Source organism: Grampus griseus (assembly GCF_964374135.1).
Source record: "Grampus griseus genome assembly, chromosome: 7".
NCBI lineage: Eukaryota > Metazoa > Chordata > Mammalia > Artiodactyla > Delphinidae > Grampus > Grampus griseus.
This window is the reverse complement of record NC_139001.1, coordinates 81185317-81207400: the sequence shown is the minus strand read 5'-3', so window position 1 is coordinate 81207400 and position 22084 is coordinate 81185317. Positions and strand designations below refer to the sequence as shown.

Below are 22084 nucleotides of genomic sequence, written 5' to 3'. Positions count from 1 at the left end.
AAATTTGTAAAAATAATGAAGAAGGAATACCTTGTCAGAGAACACAGTGCCGAGAAGGATGTTATTGTTCTTTTTGGCTAAACTCTCATCTGAAGAATTTTCTCATTGCTCAGGAGTCAGGAAAGGTGGGTAAAATTAAGGTTACCTGCCTTATGTTCCAATAGTTTCCTCTTAATTAAGTTATACCAATGGATCATAAAGAGGAGAGAAGGTGAGTAAGCAATGGGACTGGCTTAAAAGCACATAGTGAGCAGTATACATACCCCCAAATCAGTGTGATCCTGCTAAGTGGAGACTTGGACAAGTTTACTGCATTTATGGAACTCTTCTTTTGGAAAAAGGCCTTCAGAGACAGTTTACAAATCATGCAAGCAAACCATGATCATTACCTCCTTCCTCTGCGACCAAAACAAAAACAAACTACTCTAATGGCTTCCTCACTTTTAGTCACCAGGTTTGACTCTGAGGAATATCTGGCTCTTTACAAAGCCAAGGCAGGGCATACATTAGGGTGGATGTGTTCCAACAGATTTGTTGAAAACAAGCAGACAAACTTTATTTTCAAACATCATTTGCAAATGCTTCTGGAAGTCCTCCCAGTATGTTAGAACCCCTGCTGATATCCTTTATAATCTCACTTGTGAAGGTGGTAGCATTCATTTTCCAGGGGAACATAAACTCAGCCACAAGCGAGCTCATGATTATGGTATGAGATTTTTCATGGGTAAGTAGCCTATCTCTGTCTGATTTTGAACAGGAAATAGCTGTGTTGCTGTTTAGACAGACACTTGAACTTTTAAAAATTAGCTTTAGAATTTCCTAAAATAAGAAGCAAATGGAAGCAGGGAAAAGAAGGAGGGAAGGAGGATAAGAAAAAAGAAGGAAGGAAAGGCAGATCCCTCCCCTCAAATCTGGGTCTTAAGGCCACGTGATAAATAGTTATTGAAGAGAATTTTTGGAAAATGAAAAATAAACTGAACTTTTCAGAGGGTTTGATTAAGTATGTAGCTATAAATATGTCCATCCTTAATAAATATAAGATCTTCTCACTTTGAAGGATCTAATGTTATGTCTTTGGCATGGCCCTATGGCTGTGATGATTTGAATAATAGTTCTACATGCCTGGGACCCAAACAGGGCCAGGAAATGAGGTGTTTTGGGGGGTGGGAGGAATGTTCTGTTTAGTTTAGTTTTAAGTTAAAGAGTTTAAAGTAAAACATAAGCCAGAGTAGAAATGCAGGGTTTCATCTTATATATGCTACAGTTCTAACTGTATCTAATTTTAACCACCTCAAGCCATGGAAATAAAGGCAGAGGGCAGAGAAAAGAAATAGTAGTTTTAATGTTGATTGGGCCTCTACTATTTGCCGGGCACTGTGTTAGCCAATTTGTACCACGTTGTCTCATTTAGCTCTCGTGAGGAGCCTATGAGATAGGCACAGTAGATCCATTTCACAAGTAAACTCACAGAGGTTAAGCAATATAACAAGGGTTGTAGAATACATGGAGACAAGCTTGGCCTCTCTCCCAAGCCCAAGTGCTCCCTTATCTGACTTTAATTTTTTAGAAGGAGTTTTTAAATTCATCTATCTAGAATTACTATTATTATTATTTACTCAGTACAGAGGGGTTTATGAAGTGAGAAGTAAGAATTTTTCTCTACCACCACCCCTTTCCCTGCAATCTCATTTCCCTCACTAGGGGGAATATTTCGGTAGAATAGTCCAGGCTTGTCTCTGCCTAAAATAGGTTTCAAATGTTGTTTTCTTTGGTTAAGGACTCAGGCACGTTTTAAACAGCTGGAGCTATTGGATATATGGGTTGAAACAAACTATTCAGGCCATTTCATCCCCATGAAATAGAGAAGTAGTAGGAGAAAGGACCAAGAAGGTCAGTAGAGTCTTCAAGCAGCAAACTCTGGACCAAGCTATAGCTGCCCCCAAACTTAATGGAGGGCATCCATGTGGTGGGGGAAATTGGCCTTCAAACTGATGTCCATTTCCACAGTCCCTTTGTCCACGGAGTCCCGTTAAGTTATCCTAAAGTGCCAGGGTCATCTGTAGGCACGGGCCTGTGTACCAGCCCTAGAGGGGAATAACCACTGCTGCGAAGGACTGCGGGAGCGGGTAAGTGTGGAAGATGGGGAACTTGGTGCAAAAGCGTCTACACACAAAGCTAGAGAACAGAGCTGGCACACAACAGCTATTGCCACCAGCTAGAGGGCAACCATCGTGTGGATGCAGCGTGCAGGACCCCACCTCCCCATGCCATCTAACCTGAGAGAGCAATGCACGTCTTGTTTATGCAAAGGCAAAATTACTTCTAGGCTCAGCTAGTGGGTGCACCCTTAGCTCACTGCAACAGCAGGAGGGACAGCTCTCTGTTCAGGCACTGGTCCTTGTTAATCTCCTTTCTTTCCAGAAAAGGACGGTCTCTGTCCTCCACAGCAGAGTCATTTAAGGCTGCCTTTAATTGGGCGCTTAGAAGAGCCACACTTCAGGCAGTTGCAATGGAGCCACAATTTTGAGCTCTCAGTCACAGAGTTTATCAGGACACAGCTGAGAGAAAAACACTATTCAGGGAGAATTGCTTGGAGGCTGAAGAGTCCATTCACGGCTCCAGAATCTGCATGGGGTGTGGCTCTTGGCCTCAGACATCCAGGTCCATTTTAACCCTTGCAGGATTGTTTATGCTGGATTGCATATGATGCCGTCAGCTTATATAGAAAGTTACTATAAGAAATCGCCAGAGGATGCTCCCTTTTGTGTCTATTATAAGGATACCGTTAAGGTGTCTTTCATACCACCTAGTTGCTCTATTTACTCTTGGATATTCTGATTAGGACCAGGAATAATTGTAAATCTTCTGAGCAATCATTTTATCTAATGGACATTGTGATCTGTGAAGCTGACAAGGTTTCCTAGTTTCACACAGCTATGAAACGCCACATTACTAGGAAACTTACAGCCCAAATGTTATCCTAGCATTTTAGCTACTCTGAAATCCCTTCTGAAAAAAAGGTGAGGGGTGTAGGTGAGCCAGTAAATATCTAGGTAACTAGTGTATTTTATTTCAGTGGTTTCTGTTTCTTTCTCTGTCAAGGTCACCATTAGCAGCTGATGAAAGACAAGCAAACCTGTTTTCTAATTTGGAGACAAAGTTGTTTTCCTTTCTGCCTCCTAACAAGTCACTCTGGAGTTCAGAGGTCTCTCAATATGCTGATATCAGGCCCTTTTCTTAAGAAACAGGCCATTTTGTTCTTGGGAACACAAAGATAAGGTCAACAAGGTGTGTGGCTATTACTAAATCAATTACCAATTTTCTTTAATTCAGGATTCCAACTGCATATTCCATTCACAAATCTGTGTTTATAAACATTAGTCTTTTTTTTTTCAAAGAAGATGTTGGGGGTAGGAGTTTATTAATTAATTTATTTAGTTTTGCTGTGTTGGGTCTTCGTTTCTGTGCGAGGGCTTTCTCTAGTTGTGGCAAGCGGGGGCCACTCTTCATCACGGCGCGCGGGCCTCTCACTATCGCGGCCTCTCTCGTTGCGGAGCACAGGCTCCAGACGCGCAGGCTCAGTAGCTGTGGCTCACGGGCCCACTTGCTCCGCGACATGTGGGATCCTCCCAGACCAGGGCTTGAACCCATGTCCCCTGCATTAGCAGGCAGATTCTCAACCACTGCGCCACCAGGGAAGCCCAACATTAGTCTATTGGTGGCGGGAGAGAGAAAAAAATAGGTAAAGGAAGCCACATTTAGAATAGCAACCCAAGGTTCCTAACAATGGACTCCTCTCATCTAATACTTTGGACCCTAGAGAGCTCGATGCTCTGAGCCTGGTTTACTCGTCTGAGATGCACCATCACGTCAGTGAAACTGAACTGCCCTCACAAGGAGAGAGAAACCACCTTCCAAGTTACTTTTCAGAGATGCTTGAGGAGAAAAGGATGTGCTGGTGGAGGGGGCCAGGGAAGGCAACTGAGAAGAATGGATGTTACGGGAGACCTAAGCCAACAGGAGATGTGCAACTGCAGCCCCAAAGCCCCAGATTCTCCACTCCAACTCTCTACTGAAAATAACATGAAAGGTCCAGCCAGTTCCATGAATGTAACATGGCTTCAGCTGAATGGCAGCTGTGCTGAATTTAAAGTGTGGAATTTCCCAAGGGCAAGGTAGGTGGATTGGGAAGGAGCTACCTCCTGTGGACTTGCTCCAACAATTATTTCTCTGTTTCAAACTCAGCACTTTATTAAAATAAGTAGGATCATAATCATCACCTCCATGGAACCTAGTGCCTCTCAGAAATCCAGAGCCCTGAAGTTAAATCGACATAGCTTACTTGCTGTTTGGACACAGATAACTGTCCTCGTCAGATTCATTAGCTCTGTCACAAGAGCTTTACTGATTTCTGGTATCTCTATCCAGAAGCTTGAGTGAGCAGCGTCAATCTATTCCATGTGTGGGGTATTGGGTGTGTTTTCCGGTCAGGATGGGGCAACAAATGAGACAGGCTGTCGGCGTGATTCAAAATTGAGTGTTGTGCACCCTCTGGAGCTATGTGTTTCCATATCTGTTTCCTCCAATTACATGTGTCTCATTTTTCCTTGGTTAATAAAATACAAAGCTTATGGACTGATTATTTTTGAGTCTGTCTGGACCCTTTGTGGAACTTGGGAAGTAAATCGTCAACTTATACACAAGGTGGCACCCTGTGATTCCAGCCAGGTCTGAGAGGAGCGCTGCTGCTGAGAGACAGAAGCACAGCCGCCAATTTTTATTTAGCATCTGGTTTTCCCACTGTGGGGAATATAAAGGTGGAAGTAGATGTTTGGCATATCACCTCTGAGCATAGCCTCTGTCCCCATGTCTCAAACATTCAGAGTTGCCTCAGTAAAAGGGCACTGGAAGCAGGGGGCTGATTCCAGTTGATGGTAATGAATGCAGACCCCACATTCAGATTACATATGGAAAACAAGGAAGCTTTATTGGTACTGGGCTCATTCCTGGGAACATAAGGGGGAGGGGTGGGGATGCAGTTCACATACCAACCCAATTAACTTTCAATTGGGTTTGCCGAAATAAGGAGCCAATTAGAAAGAACGTGACATTTACAAAACTCTGGAGTAGTTGAATAGCAACTGTGTTTACTAGTTTTAAGGTTCCTTTCAAAAGGTAATTTGTTCATTATTTCGAAGCTGCCTGCCCTGATCGTAGTAGTAGTACGGGGAAGTGGAAACTGGACTATAATTTCAATTCTTACAGTTACTTAACCTTTCTAATTTAGAGTACATTTAGAAGTAGTTTTATTTTGATATAGCTTTAAAACTATTTCTAATTCTTGGGTGTTTATATATTACACTTGCTTGGCCAAATTCATGTCCTTTGGAATTGGTCCAGAGAATATTTGAAGTGGACTGATTTTAGAATGACTATATTCAGTGCATTGTATGTGGAAACTAAAATAGACTATTAGGCTGCACAATCATTTGAAACAGGTTTTGATAAAGACATTTTATAACAGGCTGTACTTCAAAAGTTGAAGAATATTTTCTGTTTTTAGCACTAACAAGTGTATGGGTATTCAACAAATAGATTAGAAATAAACTTTATGAAAAATAATATTTGTATACAAATAAAAGCTACTTTCCAAATGTGAAACAGAGGCATTCTGGTTTGGGCACTGAATTTGAAGCCAAGAAAACACAGGCTGTGTCTCACTTGAAAAGTGTATTATGTTATTTGCCTCAAACTGTTTTATTCCCAGCTCTATAATCATTGCCTACAGGGCAAGAGGAAAATAGAGATTTGGGGAAAAAAATCTGCTACGTGGTCAAAGAAAAAGAACAAACCAACAACTACTACAGCAAAAACCCATTCCTGTAATAGAATTTCAGGTTTCACAAAAGTTTCTTTGAATGGCTTTAACTGGTTCTAAAATTCCTAGGCCCAAAAAGAGGAAGCTGAAGAGCCAGTTAGGCCATAAGAGCAGATATTGGCAGCAATGGCTAGGTCAGGTGACAGGCTAAGAAGATATGTGAATTCCAAGTGGGAGTGGAATGGGGTCAGTATCACTGAATTTTTTCAGGGGATATCAGTCAACAACTATATGGTAGGTGCCGGCTATGCGTGAGGCATAGAACTGGGGATACTGTGATAAACAGAGCAGATGTTGGTCCTACCCTCCTTGAGGTTATTGCATCCTTAGGTTCTGGGTTATGCACTCTATTAGCCATTGGTTGGAAGGTCTCAGTAACTTGGATCAGCAAGTTTAGAATGATGAATGGTCAATAAACTGAAGAGCTTGGATAACAGGGTGGCATTGCTGAGAAAACAAGAGTTTTGGAGTCAGGCTAGACCTGGATTTGAACCTACTTCTTCAAGTTTATTATTGTTGAAACTTGGCAAACTATCTGTCTGAGCCTGTTTCCTTATTAGTAAAATTGTAATTGTAATTTCTTCACAGGGCTATAATGAGAATTAAGTGGGATTCTATTAAAATACAATTAATCGAGATAATAGATACACAGTACCCCTAGAGTGGCTGGTATATTATAGATACTCAGTATTTTCCTTCTTGAGAGAGAGTAGCAATAAATACAGGGAACAGAAGAAAGCTATCATTTCTGAACCTGAGAAGAGCCAGATGAAAGTACTGGATGACGCATTTCTTCAACCATTGCTTCCCCCCACCCCTCTCAGGCTTGAATCCAGGGCTGACCCCCTCCCAACAACATCTTGTTCTTCCTTGCAGAGAATTGGAACTGTTCCAGAGGGTAGCACTCGGATCAGGACATGCCCATAAGTTTGAGGAAGGTATTGCTTACAAGAAGTGAGTCACTGCACCTCCATTCTTTAGATGGAAAACACTCAAGCCCCACTAAAAGCCTGAATTTCTTGCTGGGCCAAAGGGGTTAGACTATGCCATGCAGTCTATACCCACCATTTTGCCCTCAAAGCGGGAGGTGGAGAGAAAAGGGAGGACAGGAAGGAAAAAGATAGAAGGGAAGAAGTAGATGAGGAAGTGGAGGAAGAGATGGGGCTTTGATGTCCCATAAAAATGACAGTAGGAATAGGTTTTTTTCTATTCTGGATGTCAGCAAACCATCGACTTTTCTCTGAGCTAGGCAAAATACTTATCAATTATTAGAAAATGGCAAAATGTGTTACACTCTTCCTAGGGATTTTGTAGGAAAACTGTAATGCTTAAAGTCTAACCAAGGAACTCAGCTAAACGAGGTTGATGTCAACAATAGCTTGGTACTTATTTGAGTTAACTGGATTTTCTCTCCTCTTTAGAACTTTCTCTAACCGGTTCAGGCTAAAGAAGTCTCCTTTCTCTGAACTATCGCGGCAGTTACGGCCTGTACGACTCATTTGGTAATTACTCATGTTCTAGTGCCTTGTATCGCCTATATAGTTTTCTTCAAGTGATAAACTTTTTTTTTTTTTTTGCCGTCATTTATCTTTACGGCTGCCCTGTTCTTCAACTATTTAAATCTCTTGCTGTTAATCATCTGTCCAACCTTTCTGTCATCCCATCAATGTGAAAGCTGCACAGGGCAGGAACTATGTATCTCAAACTTCTTTGTGTCTTCCACAGCACCAATATTTTACACAGATCGGCCACGTTGGAAATGTGTGCTGCCTTGGTTAAATGCTATAAGCTTAATTTTTAAGAACTCTCATATTTTTGAAATCAGAAGTATCTATCATCCACTAAAGAATTCTATGAAGTTTGGGTGACAGGTTCAAGCGCACTTGTTGCATCTGGCAGCCTCAAGCGTTTTTCCTCATTGCCGTTAGCATCCTCCCGGCGAAAGCGAGGATGCCTTACCTTGGAGAGCTCTTTCGGTCAGGTACTAAAGAGAGGATGCGGGGAAGAGGGCTGGGACTGCGTAAGCGTTTTCCCGGCAGGAGAGGCCCGGCAGGTCTGCGCGTCTCGGAGTGGGCAGAAGGAATGGACCTTTCGCACCTCTCAGGGATGTGCGAATTGGAGGATGCGAATTAGCCGGCGCTCGGGGCGCCTTGGAGATAAGCTCTTTATAAGTAGAGGCTCGGTGGGGCAGTTGTGGCTCCGGTTGACATTTTCCTTTCGCGCTCACAGACTTCTGCACGCTCGCGCTGCTCAGCGCGGCTGTGTTTTGCCCGGCACCGTCCTCCGGGGCACCCAGCGAGCAGGGTGGCGGGGCCGCGGAGGCAGAGGCGCACGCTCGGGGGCGCGGGTTAACTTGCGCACCTGGCACCTGCCACACGGCGAGAGCGCGGGCTGCCGAGCGGAACGCCGCCACCGCCCCCTCACCCGGAGCGGCCCGAGGCTGAGCACGCTCCCGCGGGCCGGCCGCGCCGCGGAGAGAGTGGGTGGGCAGGCGAGGGAGGGGAAGGGAGAGGAAGGAGGGAGGGAGGGAGGGAGAGGGCGAAGCGCGTCCCCGCGGCGGGGGCGCGCTCTCGCGCGGGCTGCCGGGATCGCTCGCCGCCGCTGTGGTAATGTCCGCCATGTTGGCCATGGCGCAGGGAGCGGATCGGGCGGGCGAGCGGCGGATCTAGTGTGTGGAAGCGGCCGCGGGCGGCGGGGGGCTGTTTTCGGGCGGGGTGGGCGCCCATGCTGTGGCCGGGGGCAGTGAGGAGGAGGAGGAGGAGCGGGCCGGCCGCGCTGCACTGAGGAAGGAGGTGGAGGAGGCGGCGGGAGTCCTCCCCCCCTCCCCTCCCGCCCCGCCGCCGCCGCCCGGGCTGTTCCTGTAAGGCGGGGAGACAATGAGTAAACTCTCCTTCCGAGCGCGGGCGCTGGACGCCGCCAAACCGCTGCCTATCTACCGCGGCAAGGACATGCCTGATCTCAACGACTGCGTCTCCATCAACCGGGCCGTGCCCCAGATGCCCACCGGGATGGAGAAGGAGGAGGAATCGGTAGGGACTCGAGTGTTTATTACCCCCCCTTCCCTCCTCCCCCCTCCCCTTTGTCAGTCGGGCTTCGCCATTCACAGAGCGCTTTACGCTCGCTGGAGGGCGCCGCAGCCGCTCTAACGCATGGGACCCTACGCCGGCGGAGTAGCGTAAACCCTCTCGGCCGGCGCAGCGCCCGCCCGCGGCCGCCATGTTGTTGCGTCCCAGTGTTGTGATTAGCTCGCAGCGCCGCTTACGCTGCCGTAAGGGGGCCTTGCCGTAAGCGGCGGCCCGGAATGGCGCAGGGGATGTTCTGGCCGCACTTGGCGTACGGTCTCTGTTTACCTTTTTTTTTTGTTCCCCCGGCGCGGGATGCGAGGGATCCTTTAACTAGGGAAGATTTCCACCCCACTTTTAGATTTAGTTTTGCATTGGGCTCTCTTTGAAATGACTTAACGGAAAGTAAAGTGCTTTCAAAGCAAACATCATCTTCCTTCTAGCAAGGTAATCCTCGCTCCCCGGCCCGCTTGGGTGCCCGGGATGGAGGTGGTGCAGCACTGCGGCGGGGGAGGGCGGGGGCCGCCACTACCAGCAGGATGTAGCGCTAGAAAGCCGCTGATCGGCTAGCTCCGCTCCGCGGAGCGAGTTCGTTCGGCCTGCCTAGCCGGGACGGCGCCCGCTCAGTGCGCGGCGTTAGAAAGGGACCGGGGATGTTCAGCTGCGAGCCGCCGGCGCTGCGCTGTCCTCGCGCCGCGTTCCGGAGAATTGTCATGTGCGTTGGGGGGGTGTCTTTTAGAAGTTGAGGACCTACTGCATCGAAATTGACAGCTGCATTTTTTATAACAACAGCAGTTTAGGGCAAAAATGCTTTTTCCCCCTGATGGGTTAAATTTTGGATACGGTTGAATTTCACCTGGCTTGACAATGTTTATGACTCTGGAGTGGTGTTACTTGCGTGCGAAGTTCATAGTAACTGCAACCTCAAGAATTTCTTCAATGAACCTGTGGTCCCGCCTTATTGTCAACCCCGGGTGTGCGTGGATTGGTTCTCTTGCTTCTGTGACTGTCAAAAGAAGGCCTGAGGTTTCTGTGATTGGTTTTCTCTTTTGACTATTAATATTGCAGGAAATGCTTTTATGCTTTTGATTGGCTGCTCGAGTTGTGACCTCATTATATTACCCTGTTATTACTACTTTCTGCTGTGATTGAATCACGTTTCTCGGTGTTTGTTTTTGAAAGCCTTGCACTTGCCGTAGAAAAAGTATGTCCTCAATATCAGATGAACATTCAACTTTCTAAAAAGTAAGCAAGATAAAAACCCAACATTTATGCTGAAGGTTTAGAGCTAAGTCAAATGTGAAAATTCTTTCTGTTTTTAAATAAAATTTATTTCTAGCTTAGCTCAATTTTCCATGGGAAAGATAATTAAAATAAGGAATAGTATGTACAAGAATTAATTTAATTGAGCTTTAAAAAACACAACTTGGGATTCCACAAAGTTACATTTCTATTAATGTTATTTCCCAAAAAGAAAGGTGGCTAATGAGTCTTTTTTTAAAAATTATTTTATTTATTTATTTTTGGCTTATTTAATTAATTTATTTATTTGTTGGGTCTTCGTTGCTGCGCGGGGGCTTTCTCTGGTTGCCGCGAGCGGGGGCTACTCTTCGTTGCAATGTGCGCGGGCACATTGCAATGGCTTCGCTTGTTGAGGAGCACGGGCTCTAGGCACGTGGGCTTCAGTAGTTTTGGCACACAGGCTCAGTAGTTGTGGCTCGCGGGCTCTAGAGCGCAGGCTCAGTAGTTGTGGCGCACGGGCTTAGTTGCTCCGCGGCATTTGGGATCTTCCTGGACCAGGGATCAAACCCGTGTCCCCTTCATGAGCAGGCATATTCTTATCCACTGCGCCACCAGGGAAGCTCATGAGTTTTAAAGTATCAATATTGTATGTGATTACTTGGACCCTATTATTTTGGTTTGGGAAGAACTTGAATCAAGAAACTTGTTCTAGAATGAATAGTTAGCCCCTGGAAGATATATTACTTTTTGCAAACAGTGATTAGCAGTGTACTTATTTATTGCTTTAGGTCCTTGGTCACATAGGTCTTGGTATTTTATCTTAATTTAGAAGAAAACTTGCAATTTAGTTCCTGTTTTAATGATGCATTACAAATAAATGCTTAACCCCCTTACAATTTTGTACTATAATGCTAACCTTTTCAGTAAAACTTGTGATTTTCAATCTAGAGCATGGGTGCTAATTTTTATTATTTTCAGTAGCCTGCTTCAACTGCCCAATTTTAGGTAAGAAGAAATCCAAATTCTGGTAGAACTAGAGTTGCAACTCAGGACTTCTGACTCTTTATCCTGTCTTTTCTGCCTCTTCAATGTTACAAGTGAAGGTTCTTAAAATCAAAACTAAACAAACTCTGACAGTTAAGATTTATAGTCTAGAGTCTTTTGCTTTCCATAATGTCCAGTTGGGGTGGTTTTTTTTTTTTTCTTTTTTAGTAGTGCATTGCCTTAACCACTCGGCTACCTCGTCCCATTCGTTTTCTTTTTTAAAGTAACATATAGGTCAGAGGACTTGTGCTTCAGTGAGTAACAGCCAATTCAGTTGTTCTGGTCGTATTTATAGGACCTATTAAACATAATTATTTGTTCTCTATATATTCTGCCTTGATAAACAGTTCTAAGAAGCAGTAAAATATAAATTTCATGAATGTGTCACTTGAGTTGTGTTTCAATTTAACTTCCATTATCAAAATATTCTAATTAGTTCCCTTTGTAAGTCTATTCTTTTTAATCACATAACTTGTTAAAAATCAACAACAAAAACCTTGGTTTATGGGTTTATAGTTGTTGCTTGGCATTTCTAAATCATCCACAGTATGTCCTCTTCCTGCTTGGTTGGCAGAATAATTTGACTTCACTTTATGGGCTTCATGGATCCACGGCCCCCATCTCCCTATCCCCACACCCCGGCCATAAGATGAAGGACTGTCTCCGTGTAGCTATTGGACTATTATTAGACTTTGTTTATGTAGTCATAAACTCAGTTTTGAGTTACATTTTGATAATACCTAGGTGAGGTGGTGTAGGTGTCCTTTGGCACTGAAGCACTCTGTCATTGCTGGCCATATCATTCTTTTAGTTCTTCTCTTTTGGACACGAAAGCATACTTCTTTTCTTTCCTTTCCTATGTTCATCGTATTTGCCTAAGGTCTGCCAGTTGGCATCCTCTTATAACTCAGTGTCTCTGGTGCTCCTCATGGCACTTGGTCTAGGTCAGATACTTTAGAGTTACTTAGAATCTAAACAACCAGAAAGATCAGGTAATTGGTATTCTGCTACCTCCCCAGGAGTGTTGTATAATGATAGCTGATGATTTTAATAATATCTACCATTTTTTGAACACTTGTTGAGCTGCAGGTACTGTGCTAAGAACTTTACATATATTATTCCATTTAATCCTCTTTCAAATCAACTTTTTGAGGTATAATCTGTATAAAATAAAACAGACCCATTTAAAGCATAGGGTTTAAAGAGTTCTGACAAATGTGTACACCCATGGAAATATCATCACAACCAAGATATAGGAACATATCAAATACCCTAAAAGTTCCCTTTTGCTTCTTTGCAAGTCTGTCCTTCCAGTAGTTCTAAGCCTTCTTTCACTAGATTAGTTTTATCTTTTTTAGAATTTCATATAAATGGAATCATACATACTTTTTTATGTCTGGCTTCTTTTGCTTAGTGTGATGCAGTAAAGATTCATTCCTGTTGGGTATATTAGTCTATATACTGAATGCTGAATAACATTTCAGTGAATTGATATACTATAATATATTCATCCATCCGTCTGTTGTTGGATGTTTGAGTTATTTCTAGTTTTTGGTTTTCATTTAATCTTTGTAACAGCCCTAAAGTTCTCACTGCTGATAACTGACAGGGCTAGAATTCAAACTCTTGTCCTTTAGTGTAACAAAAACACATTCTCATAACCACGGTGCTTCGTATTGACTTCTTACAGAACCCCGAATTATCTTCTGAACTGTTATTAAGTTCATTATAGTTTCTGTGAGTAATTTTTACCTTTTATAATTATGGGAACTTTAAAAAGTGATATTGATTTTATTGGAATATTAAATTATTAAGAAGTGTAGTTTTTATCACTTAACTGTGTCTGACTTTTGCTCTAGGCCTTTCACATTTTTTTTGTCTTTTTTTTTTTTCTTAGAAGTCTTATCAACTTTGCTTCTCCATATATTGGCATCATTATGTTTGAGTGTTTATGGTATCTTAAGTATGTAAGAAATTTGTGGTAAACTATTTTATTTTTTAGATTTTTTCCTAATAGAATGTAATCTCTGTAAGGGCAAGGATCTTTGCATGTTTTGTTCATTAATATACTCCAGTTGCCCAGAACTGTGCCTTAACACGTAACATATGCTTGATAAATGTTTGTTGAGTGTTGGATGAGCTTCTACTTCTATACCAAGAGCTATGTTTTTGTGAAACTCTAGCTCTGTGTATGTGTGTATGTGTATAATTCATTAGCAGAATTTGGTAAATTACTCTTCCAGATGCTCTTTTTGGTTTCTTACTTTGGAACTATGTATACTTAAATACTAAATCTTTTTATTTCCTCTTGAGTCAGAGGCCTCTTTAAATGCAGAATTTCTTACGCAGAGTATGGCTGCAGTATTGGTCTTTATCTTGCGTTAATTATTCCTTTCATAGGTGTATGTAGCTTTGCGTAAAATACCTCCTCACATTAGAGTGAGCCAAAATCTACATGAAGTATATGATTCCGCTTGTTTTTAAAGTAAAAGACCATGATTGATTTAGATTGCCATTTCTCTGCTCATGTTAGTTGCCTGATTTTTGTCGTTATCTTAATATTTTAAGTGATATTTTGAATGATAGGGTCAGAATATATTCAGTCTTTCTACCATTTCAGAGTTATCTTTGGTACTAATATATTTCATGTTTCATAATAGAAGGGTTCTAGGATATAAAATACAATTTTGTAGATTGATATTGTAAAAACATTACACATTTATTATTTCATCAAGAGCAAATATTGGCCAGGTATCGTGTAAGTGCCAGGCTTTATCTGAATAAGATATTGGAAAACTGTTTAAAGGGGTTTGAATATCAAAAGTATTGTAAAACTGTGTGCTGAAGTGTTGTTAGGATTAAAAGAAGCGTACGATACAGATCTTGACTTCAGGGAACTTAAATGAGTCATTGGGGACTTAAATGAGTCATTGGGGTCAAAAACATATCTTGAAAGTTAGCAAAAAACTACCAGGTTAAGTCAACCTGCCAGACATTGAAAAGAGCATTAGAAAAAGTTAGATGTCAATATAGTGGACAGGAATAAGAGTAAACTGTTGCTGGAATGTACAGAGAAGTCTTCTTGGAAAGAAATTTAGTAATTTGGGCTTTAAGGTTTGATTTTATAGTGTATGTTGAAGCAAATACTTGAGTACAGGAATATTTTTTTTTTTTTTTTTTTTTTTTTTTGAGTACAGGAATATTTAAAGCAAGTTCTATGGATGTTAAGTAGACTAAAGGAAGGTTCTTCCGTGTTATATTTTTAATCTATCCTTGTTTATTCTTTTTCCCCTGCTGATAGAAACTTCAGGACGGTAACACTGTTATTTCTGAGCACATTATTCTCGTAGCTCTTTCTCCTTTATTTGGACATGCAGATGGCTTTCACTTCTTTTCTTCCCCTTCCTTTGTTCCCTGCTATATCTTCAGCACTAGAAACTGTTTAGAACATAGACAGCACTATGTAAATATTTGGTGAATGAATGAATAAAAGTTGGGATGGAGATTAGATTTTTGAAAGAGGAGAATTATACCAGATTTTAGATAGTTTTAAATGTTAGGTCCAGGAGTTTGTAGGAAGGTGTAGAACAAAGTATTGAGGTGTAAGTATGAAGTCTGTTTCTAGTTTTGGTTCTGTCCTTAAGGGGCCATATTATCTGGGAAAGTTTGCCTACCTTCTCTGAGCCTCACGTCGATCATCACTACCATCACAGCTACCATTTATTGAGTGTATGTTAGTGAGTGTGTTGAGCATGTGCCAGGCACTTTATTAAACTCAGTAGGTGATTTAGAGCTCATTATAATGGTAGGATGTGTAGATGCTATTATCTCTTTTCCAGAAGAAGAAACTGAAGCTTTAGAAATTAAGCAACTTGCCCAGGGTCACCCCTACCTATACCAGAACATGGGAGAGCTAGTATTTTAACTCATGCCCTGTGGGTGATTGACTCCAGTGCTCTCATCTTCACCATTGCTTCATCTGTAAAATGAGTGGGTTGAGAACTAGATGATATCTAAAGTTCATTACATCTCTTCTGTTCAATCATTTATTAGCCCATGGGCACGGAGGAGTCATTTGTCTCAGGGAATGATGTTATGAAAGAAACTTTGTAGAGAATGCCTTTTGTAAACATGTTCCTTTTTTAAAAAATGTAAAGGAATGGTTTATCTGTTGTCTTAAGTTTAGATTTCTTATGCATCAGTTCTTTAAAAATGAGGCCTAGGGTTTCCCTGGTGGCGCAGTGGTTGAGAATCTGCCTGCCAATGCAGGGGACACGGGTTCGAGCCCTGGTCTGGGAAGGTCCCACATGCCGCGGAGCAACTGGGCCCGTGAGCCACAGTTACTGAGCCTGCGCGTCTGGAGCCTGTGCTCTGCAACAAGAGAAGCCGCGATAGTGAGAGGCCCGCGCACCGCGATGAAGAGTGGCCCCCGCTTGCCACAACTAGAGAAAGCCCTCGCACAGAAACGAAGACCCAACACAGCCGTAAGTAAATAAATAAATAAATTTAAAACGCTGAAAAAAAAAAAGAGGCCTAAAGATATTTGACATGTGGAACCATTAGGTTGGTTTCAAGTAACAGAAACCAAATTTGATTTCTTTAAGGTTCCTGGGGGTTGTCTCACAGGCACCAAGGAAGGTTTGAACAGTCAAGGCTTGGCTAGCCAGGAACCAGGGCAGCTGTGGGCCCTTCAGCAGCAACTGACATTAATATCACTCAATTCTAGTAATTCTCGACTTTTGAGAAGTAGTATAGGGTAGTGGTTAAGTGCATGTATTCTGGAGCCAGACTCTATGGGTTTGAGTCCTTGGGCGGATTAATTTCATCTGTAAAATTTCATGGGGATTGTTGGGAAGATGAATTGTAGTGTGCTTGGAATAGTTTGTGACATGCAGCAAGCATTCAATAAATATTAGCTATTATCATCACTGCTGTATTTCTTTTAGCTTCAAACTCCAGATTCCTTGCATAGCTCTAATCCAGAGGGCCGACTTTGGAGGAAATATCAAGAAGTAAGGGATGGAGACAGTGATCAGTTCTTTGATGATGCATTCTGAAGATGGGCATTAGGATAATCTCCTAAATCTCTGTCTGTTGAGATGTGGTTATCTTATATCAGAGTTTTTAACAAGTATCAAGATCAATGTCAGACACTTCTGAAGGCAAGAATTTTATAAAGTTACACTAAGGAATCTATTGAAATAATGCCCAGTTCATCTGTCAGAAGATGACTTTCATGTGGTTGAATGTTGTGTTTAACCACATTGTATTAAAGTTTCACACTATTTCATGCAAAACAAACAAACCGACAAAGAAACAAAAACAAAGCCCTCCAGATTCCTGAGATAGAGGACATTATTGATTTAGCTTGTATCAGGTATCTATCTACTTCTAAGTCAAGGAACAGGGGAAGTTAGTATACAAGTGCTGTTAAGGGCTACCCTCCTGAGAATGGGGCTTAGCTAGGGAGCTGCCCTGAGAGACCTACTACTGGTGGATATATAACATCATTATTAGAAGTTACGAAGTTAGATTGGTTTAATCCGTGGTTTGACCCAAGGTGAATGTGTATACTTAGTTGTGTTTTTGCAAACCTCAAATTTGTAAGGTGTTCTAAGGAGATTAGAATATTTTGTATTATGGGTTTTTTTTTTTTTTTTTTTTTTTTGCGGTACGTGGGCCTCTCACTGTTGTGGCCTCTCCCATTGCGGAGCACAGGCTCCGGACGCGCAGACCCAGCAGACATGGCTCATGGGCCCAGCTGCTCCGCGGTATGTGGGATCCTCCCAGACCGGGGCACGAACCTGCATCCCCTAAATCGGCAGGCGGACCCTCAACCACTGTGCCACCAGGGAAGCCCCTGTATTATGTTTTTTAATGAAACTTGAATTAAGGACTGTAGAAGAAGTCTCCAAAATCCTTTTAAAGAAAGCAAATGTTCCACACTTACTAATATTCAGAGCAGTAAGGGATGAAATTTTCTGTGACTTCAAATAAATTATTTAACCTTCCTGGCCCTTAGTTTCCTCATTTGTGAAATAGAATTGGACTGAGAATTGGACTGAATGATCTTTAAAGTACCTTTGGCTCTAAAAATTACTTGCTTCTTTGAATTCACATGTCTACTTACTGGGCATATTGTACAGAATGTAAATCAGATGAGAAGAACTAATAAATGAGAGACTGAATATTAGGAAGATATTAATAGGTAAAATTTAACTCTTTAACACTATTGGAATGCTGTCTATTTGGTTTAGAGTTCTTTTTTTATGAGGATCAGTTACATTTATCCACTATCTTGTACTATTTTTTCCTAGAGATCAAGAGAGCAATCCACTCTGTGTGTTTTGCGTATGATCAGTTCCCTTGCTTTCATGAAATTTTCACTATCTTTACTACTATTACTGATTGCTATAAATGTTTTGAATTTTGGTATACTTAGAGCTCATAACATGAGTTTATTTTAATTTTTTAATATCTCATGTTTTTCACTTGAGGGGTGTGTGTGTATGGGTACGGTTATAGCATGACAGAGTAAGTACATGTGAGAGAATAGACATTTATTTTCTCACGTAGACCAGATGCCTTAAGGATGCTTTCATTTCTTCGTTTTATTCAGCACAGGCTGGATACCTACCCAGGCACTTATGTGATAGAAAGTTTGTAATACAGACATTGACCATGATCCTGGCACTGGGATTGAATTTGATTGTATTACTAAATATACAGTTGGGCATCTTATTTCATTTTAAGTAGAGGTGAAGTAGAGAAAGTAATGGAAGCATAGGGGACAGCATGAGGAGGAAAGGATGATAGGTAGGAATAAGCCATGAAGCAGACCCATGTAGATAGCAGAAGGTCCATTATAATTATTTGATTTTTATCTTAAAACTGATTTTTTGCCTTGTCTACACTTAAATGGAACAGAACTTCAGATTTGCCTACTTCATTATGCATTACTGTTCTTTGTGGGATTAATACTGGAGGAAGAGGGCAGTCACTTCCAGATTCTCTCTACCACCATTTCCTTATATCTGCTTTTAGGTTTCTTTTTTCTCGTCAGCTAGTTTTACTTGCAGAGGAACTCAGAGTGGAAGAGTCTGCCTGTCTGTTAGCTCTCTAACTCGCATCCGTATCTTTGCTTTTCTCTTTCTTACCTCCTTTTTTGTCGTTGTTGGCAGAAGAGCATGAGATTGTTGGTTGGGGAGTTGACAAGCAGCCCTAAATTGTACAGCTAATTTGATGAAGTTGTTGGAACTTTGAAATTGTGACGTAGGTTTCAATTTTGGCTTCTATCACTTTCCCTCTGGGCAAGATACATTACTTTATCTCTTTAAGTCACATTTCTTCGTATGTTTAATGAGAAGTATCTCAAAAGGTAATTTTAAAGATTACCTTTTTTGTAAAAACTTAAGTCAGTGCCTTATACAGATGACTGCTATTTTTTTAATTATTAAAGACGATTTTCAGTTATACAGGATAATAAATGTGAAGGAATATAGAAGAGTAAAATATACAGAGTATCTTCATACATTACTCTGTGGTGTGGTTTCACATTTTTTCTCCTGCCAGTTAAATATATTTTTATAGCTTTCAAACATTAGCAAATCAGTATGTATATTTTGCTCCTTCCATCTTTGTTTCCTGGCAGAGCAGTTAACAATCAAATTGATTAAAAAAATGAAAGTCTTTAAAAATTAGCAGCCAAGAGGACTAAATCTTCAGCTAATTCTCAGAGTAATAATTGAATCCTGAATAATTGCTAGTTAAATATTGTATTTGTTTTTAGAAGTTACTATTTTTTTTAGACAGATTAGTCATGGAGGAAACTCATGGAGATTTTAGTGATGAAAATCTGTTCAGTGGGAGGTGTACACTAGAGAATGAATGATGAGAGATATTGTAATATACCAATGAACCCTGGGATGAACACCTAAGTTTGGGAACTAGCAGGCTACTGAAGAGGGTAATCTTGCCATTTGTTTGATCCTTGAGATGTTTCTAAACTGGGACATTTTTGACATTCAGTTCGTAGCTGGTTGAATGGACTGTCACAGGCATACCAGGATGTTTGTTACATCAGTCTTCTGCCCACTAATTCCTGGTAGCATTCCAATTGGAATAACCTCCAAATGTTCCCTCCCTCAAGTTTTCCCAATGTGGACTATTGCAGTTGATTTGAGAACCATTATCCAAGGCTTCTTAAATTTTTTTTGTGACTTGGACTCCTTTGGCAGTCTGTTGAAACTCCTCAGAATGATGTTTTAAATGCATAAAATCAACTAAACTAGTTATATTGAAATAAGTTATCAAAGTATTAAGACAACTTTTAATTTACATGCTTTATTAACACATTAATAATAGGATCTAGAGTTGGATCTGATTATCTTTTCAAAGTAATGGTAAGTATAAATATTGTGACAAGTGCAACCACTGTAACATGACAATGAAAAGGTTTGTGATTTCTGTTGCATTGCTAGGTCACAAGTATTGCTAATACTACTGTGGTCTGTTGCCTATGTTAATAATTGAAGGAAATGGTAAATTTTTTAGAAGTTAGTGAAATTAGAGAAACGATTATTTTCTCATCCAAGTTCATGGGCTCCTCAATGCTTTCTGTGAATGTTTTGGGGAATATGACCTGAGGTTCAGAACCCCTCAAGAGTTTCTGTCGCCTAAATGGCAGTTCTATTTCTGTGTCATCCTTGTCCCCAAAATATAGTCAGGCTACGGATTTTATCCCCATCATTATAAAGGAGATGCTACTATAAACAGAATTTTTTTTTCATGTTTAAGACATTTTCTAGCTTTTTAAAATTGAAAAGTAATAGGCCCACATGATTTAAAGATAAAAACCTTATAGCAGAAACATACATAAAAAGTAAATGTCCTTCCCTACGTCCCCAGACACTCTACAGAGGCAGCTATTGGTAGCATTGTGTGCGTGTGCGTGTGTTAGAAAATTTCTAAACAAATGCTTTTTACTTGGTAAAGTGGACACATTTTTCTCTTGTTGTATTCATTTTATAAGTGAGTAATATGTGACCTTAGAGTTAATTTTTTAATCTAGAGTCATAAAGTCAGGTAATTTTTTTTTTTTTAAAGTCAGGTAATTTTGATTTTAAATTTCTTCTCTTTAAAATCTCTCAGGAATTGAGAATTGGCGTATTGTAGTTTTCTGTTGGATTGTTTGGCGTTTGGTTATCAAACCTTAACTTGTTATTCCCATGTGGGAATTTGGTTGTTAGTACGCCTTGCATTGTACATAGTAAGGCTTTTATTTATTTTCCTATATATAAAGTATGTTAAAGTCAGATTAACTATTGATTAAGTAACTTGTCAGTGTGTGTTTTCTCTAACAATTATTTACAGTTTTGAATAGCATCCTAGGTCAGAAGAGCAACAATAGGATACCCTTTTGAAGAAAGCTGTCTTATTTCAGGTATCACTTCGGTAAGGTGGATCTTTCGTACAGATTGCACCCTGTCAGACTTTCACTGTAGTCGTCTGTAATGTTTATTCATTTAGTAAATAGCTCCATGAACACAGGAATTGTGTGTGTGTTACCTTTGTGTCGATCATCCAATACAGTAAATGACATATGGCAGTTACTCACTAAATATTTGCCAACAGAATGAACAACGTCTGCTTTGTACTTGAGATACAGAAAGGGATAAGATGTGCTACCTGTCTTCAGCTTGTACTTCCACCGAAAAGAGTACACAGATAACTCCATGTGAGGTTTAGTGTGTTATGTGGAAGATAAAAATGATATTGTGGAAATTTGTGTCACAAGGGACATGATTTGAATTGGAGTAGTATATATGAATTTAAGTAATAGCTAATTGGGTATAATGCATTATTTAAGTAATTTTTACAAATTAGTTTTGAAATTATTTCCATATGCCAGAATACCATGAGTTTTTAAAGATTCATGTCATTACTTTTCATATTGAGAAGTGTGTAACGCCCAGGAGAGTTGTTAGAGGGTTGAAAGAATTTTTGTGGTCTCATGTAAGTTCACCTCTTAGGACAGGCAAACTCGTGTTAAGAATAGTGCCTGTTTAAAGAGTTCTGGGGAAAAGGAAACTTTGTGTTATGGAGAATGGCCTAAAGAAACAGTGCTGTTTGATTATTAGACAGTGTACAGATTTACTTCCTTTTGTTTAAAGCACAGGGGCCACTTTCCATAAAGAAAGCACTATACTAGGAAGAAGATTGTCTATACATTATAGGTGCTTTGATAAGTAGTAGTTACCCTTCAGCCTTATTTGAAATAGCTCAACCATCTTAGCAGAATTCATCAGCGCTCTCAAAATACCTCAAGAAAAAAAAAATTACAAAAGGTTTAGGTCAGTGATTTTCAAATTTCGGCATGCCTCAGAATCACCTGGGACACTGATCAACTGGGCTCCATTCCCAGAGTGTAGGGTTCAGTAGGTGCAGAATGGGGCCCACGGAATTTGCATTATTAACAATTCCCAGGTGATCCTAATGCTGCTTGTCCAGTGACCCCACTTTGAGAACCACCAATTTAAGAGGGAAAATAGTTGTTCTCATCTTGGCCACACATCACATTATCTGGGATGCTTTTGTAAAGTACAGGTGTAGGCTTTCCCCTAGGTTTACCAATCAAATCACAATTTATGGGTGATTCTGATTCTAGATAGGAAAAAAGGATTAGTATCTGTGCCTATGATCCCTGCCTTTCTGTCTTGCCATTTTACCACTCCTTTCAGGGTTCCTTCTCTTGTGCTCTCATTCATTGGCTTTCAGACTTTTTTGACTGTAACTGTGTGTGTGTGTGTGTGTGTGTGTACCCCAAATAAAGTACAGCTTGACACACACATACTAATAT

At 40.9% G+C, this 22084-nt stretch overlaps 1 protein-coding gene across 1 annotated transcript in view; it reads left to right on the top strand.

Annotated features, from left to right (window-relative positions):
- The first annotated feature begins 8750 nt into the window (after positions 1 to 8750).
- The window catches only part of EPC2 (enhancer of polycomb homolog 2), a 107173-nt gene continuing 93839 nt past the window's right edge, over positions 8751 to 22084 (top strand). The window contains exon 1 of the mRNA XM_082658952.1: positions 8751 to 8907. Coding sequence (XP_082515078.1) covers positions 8755 to 8907 — 153 coding nt within the window. The 5' untranslated portion in view covers positions 8751 to 8754. The remainder of the gene's footprint in view (positions 8908 to 22084) is intronic.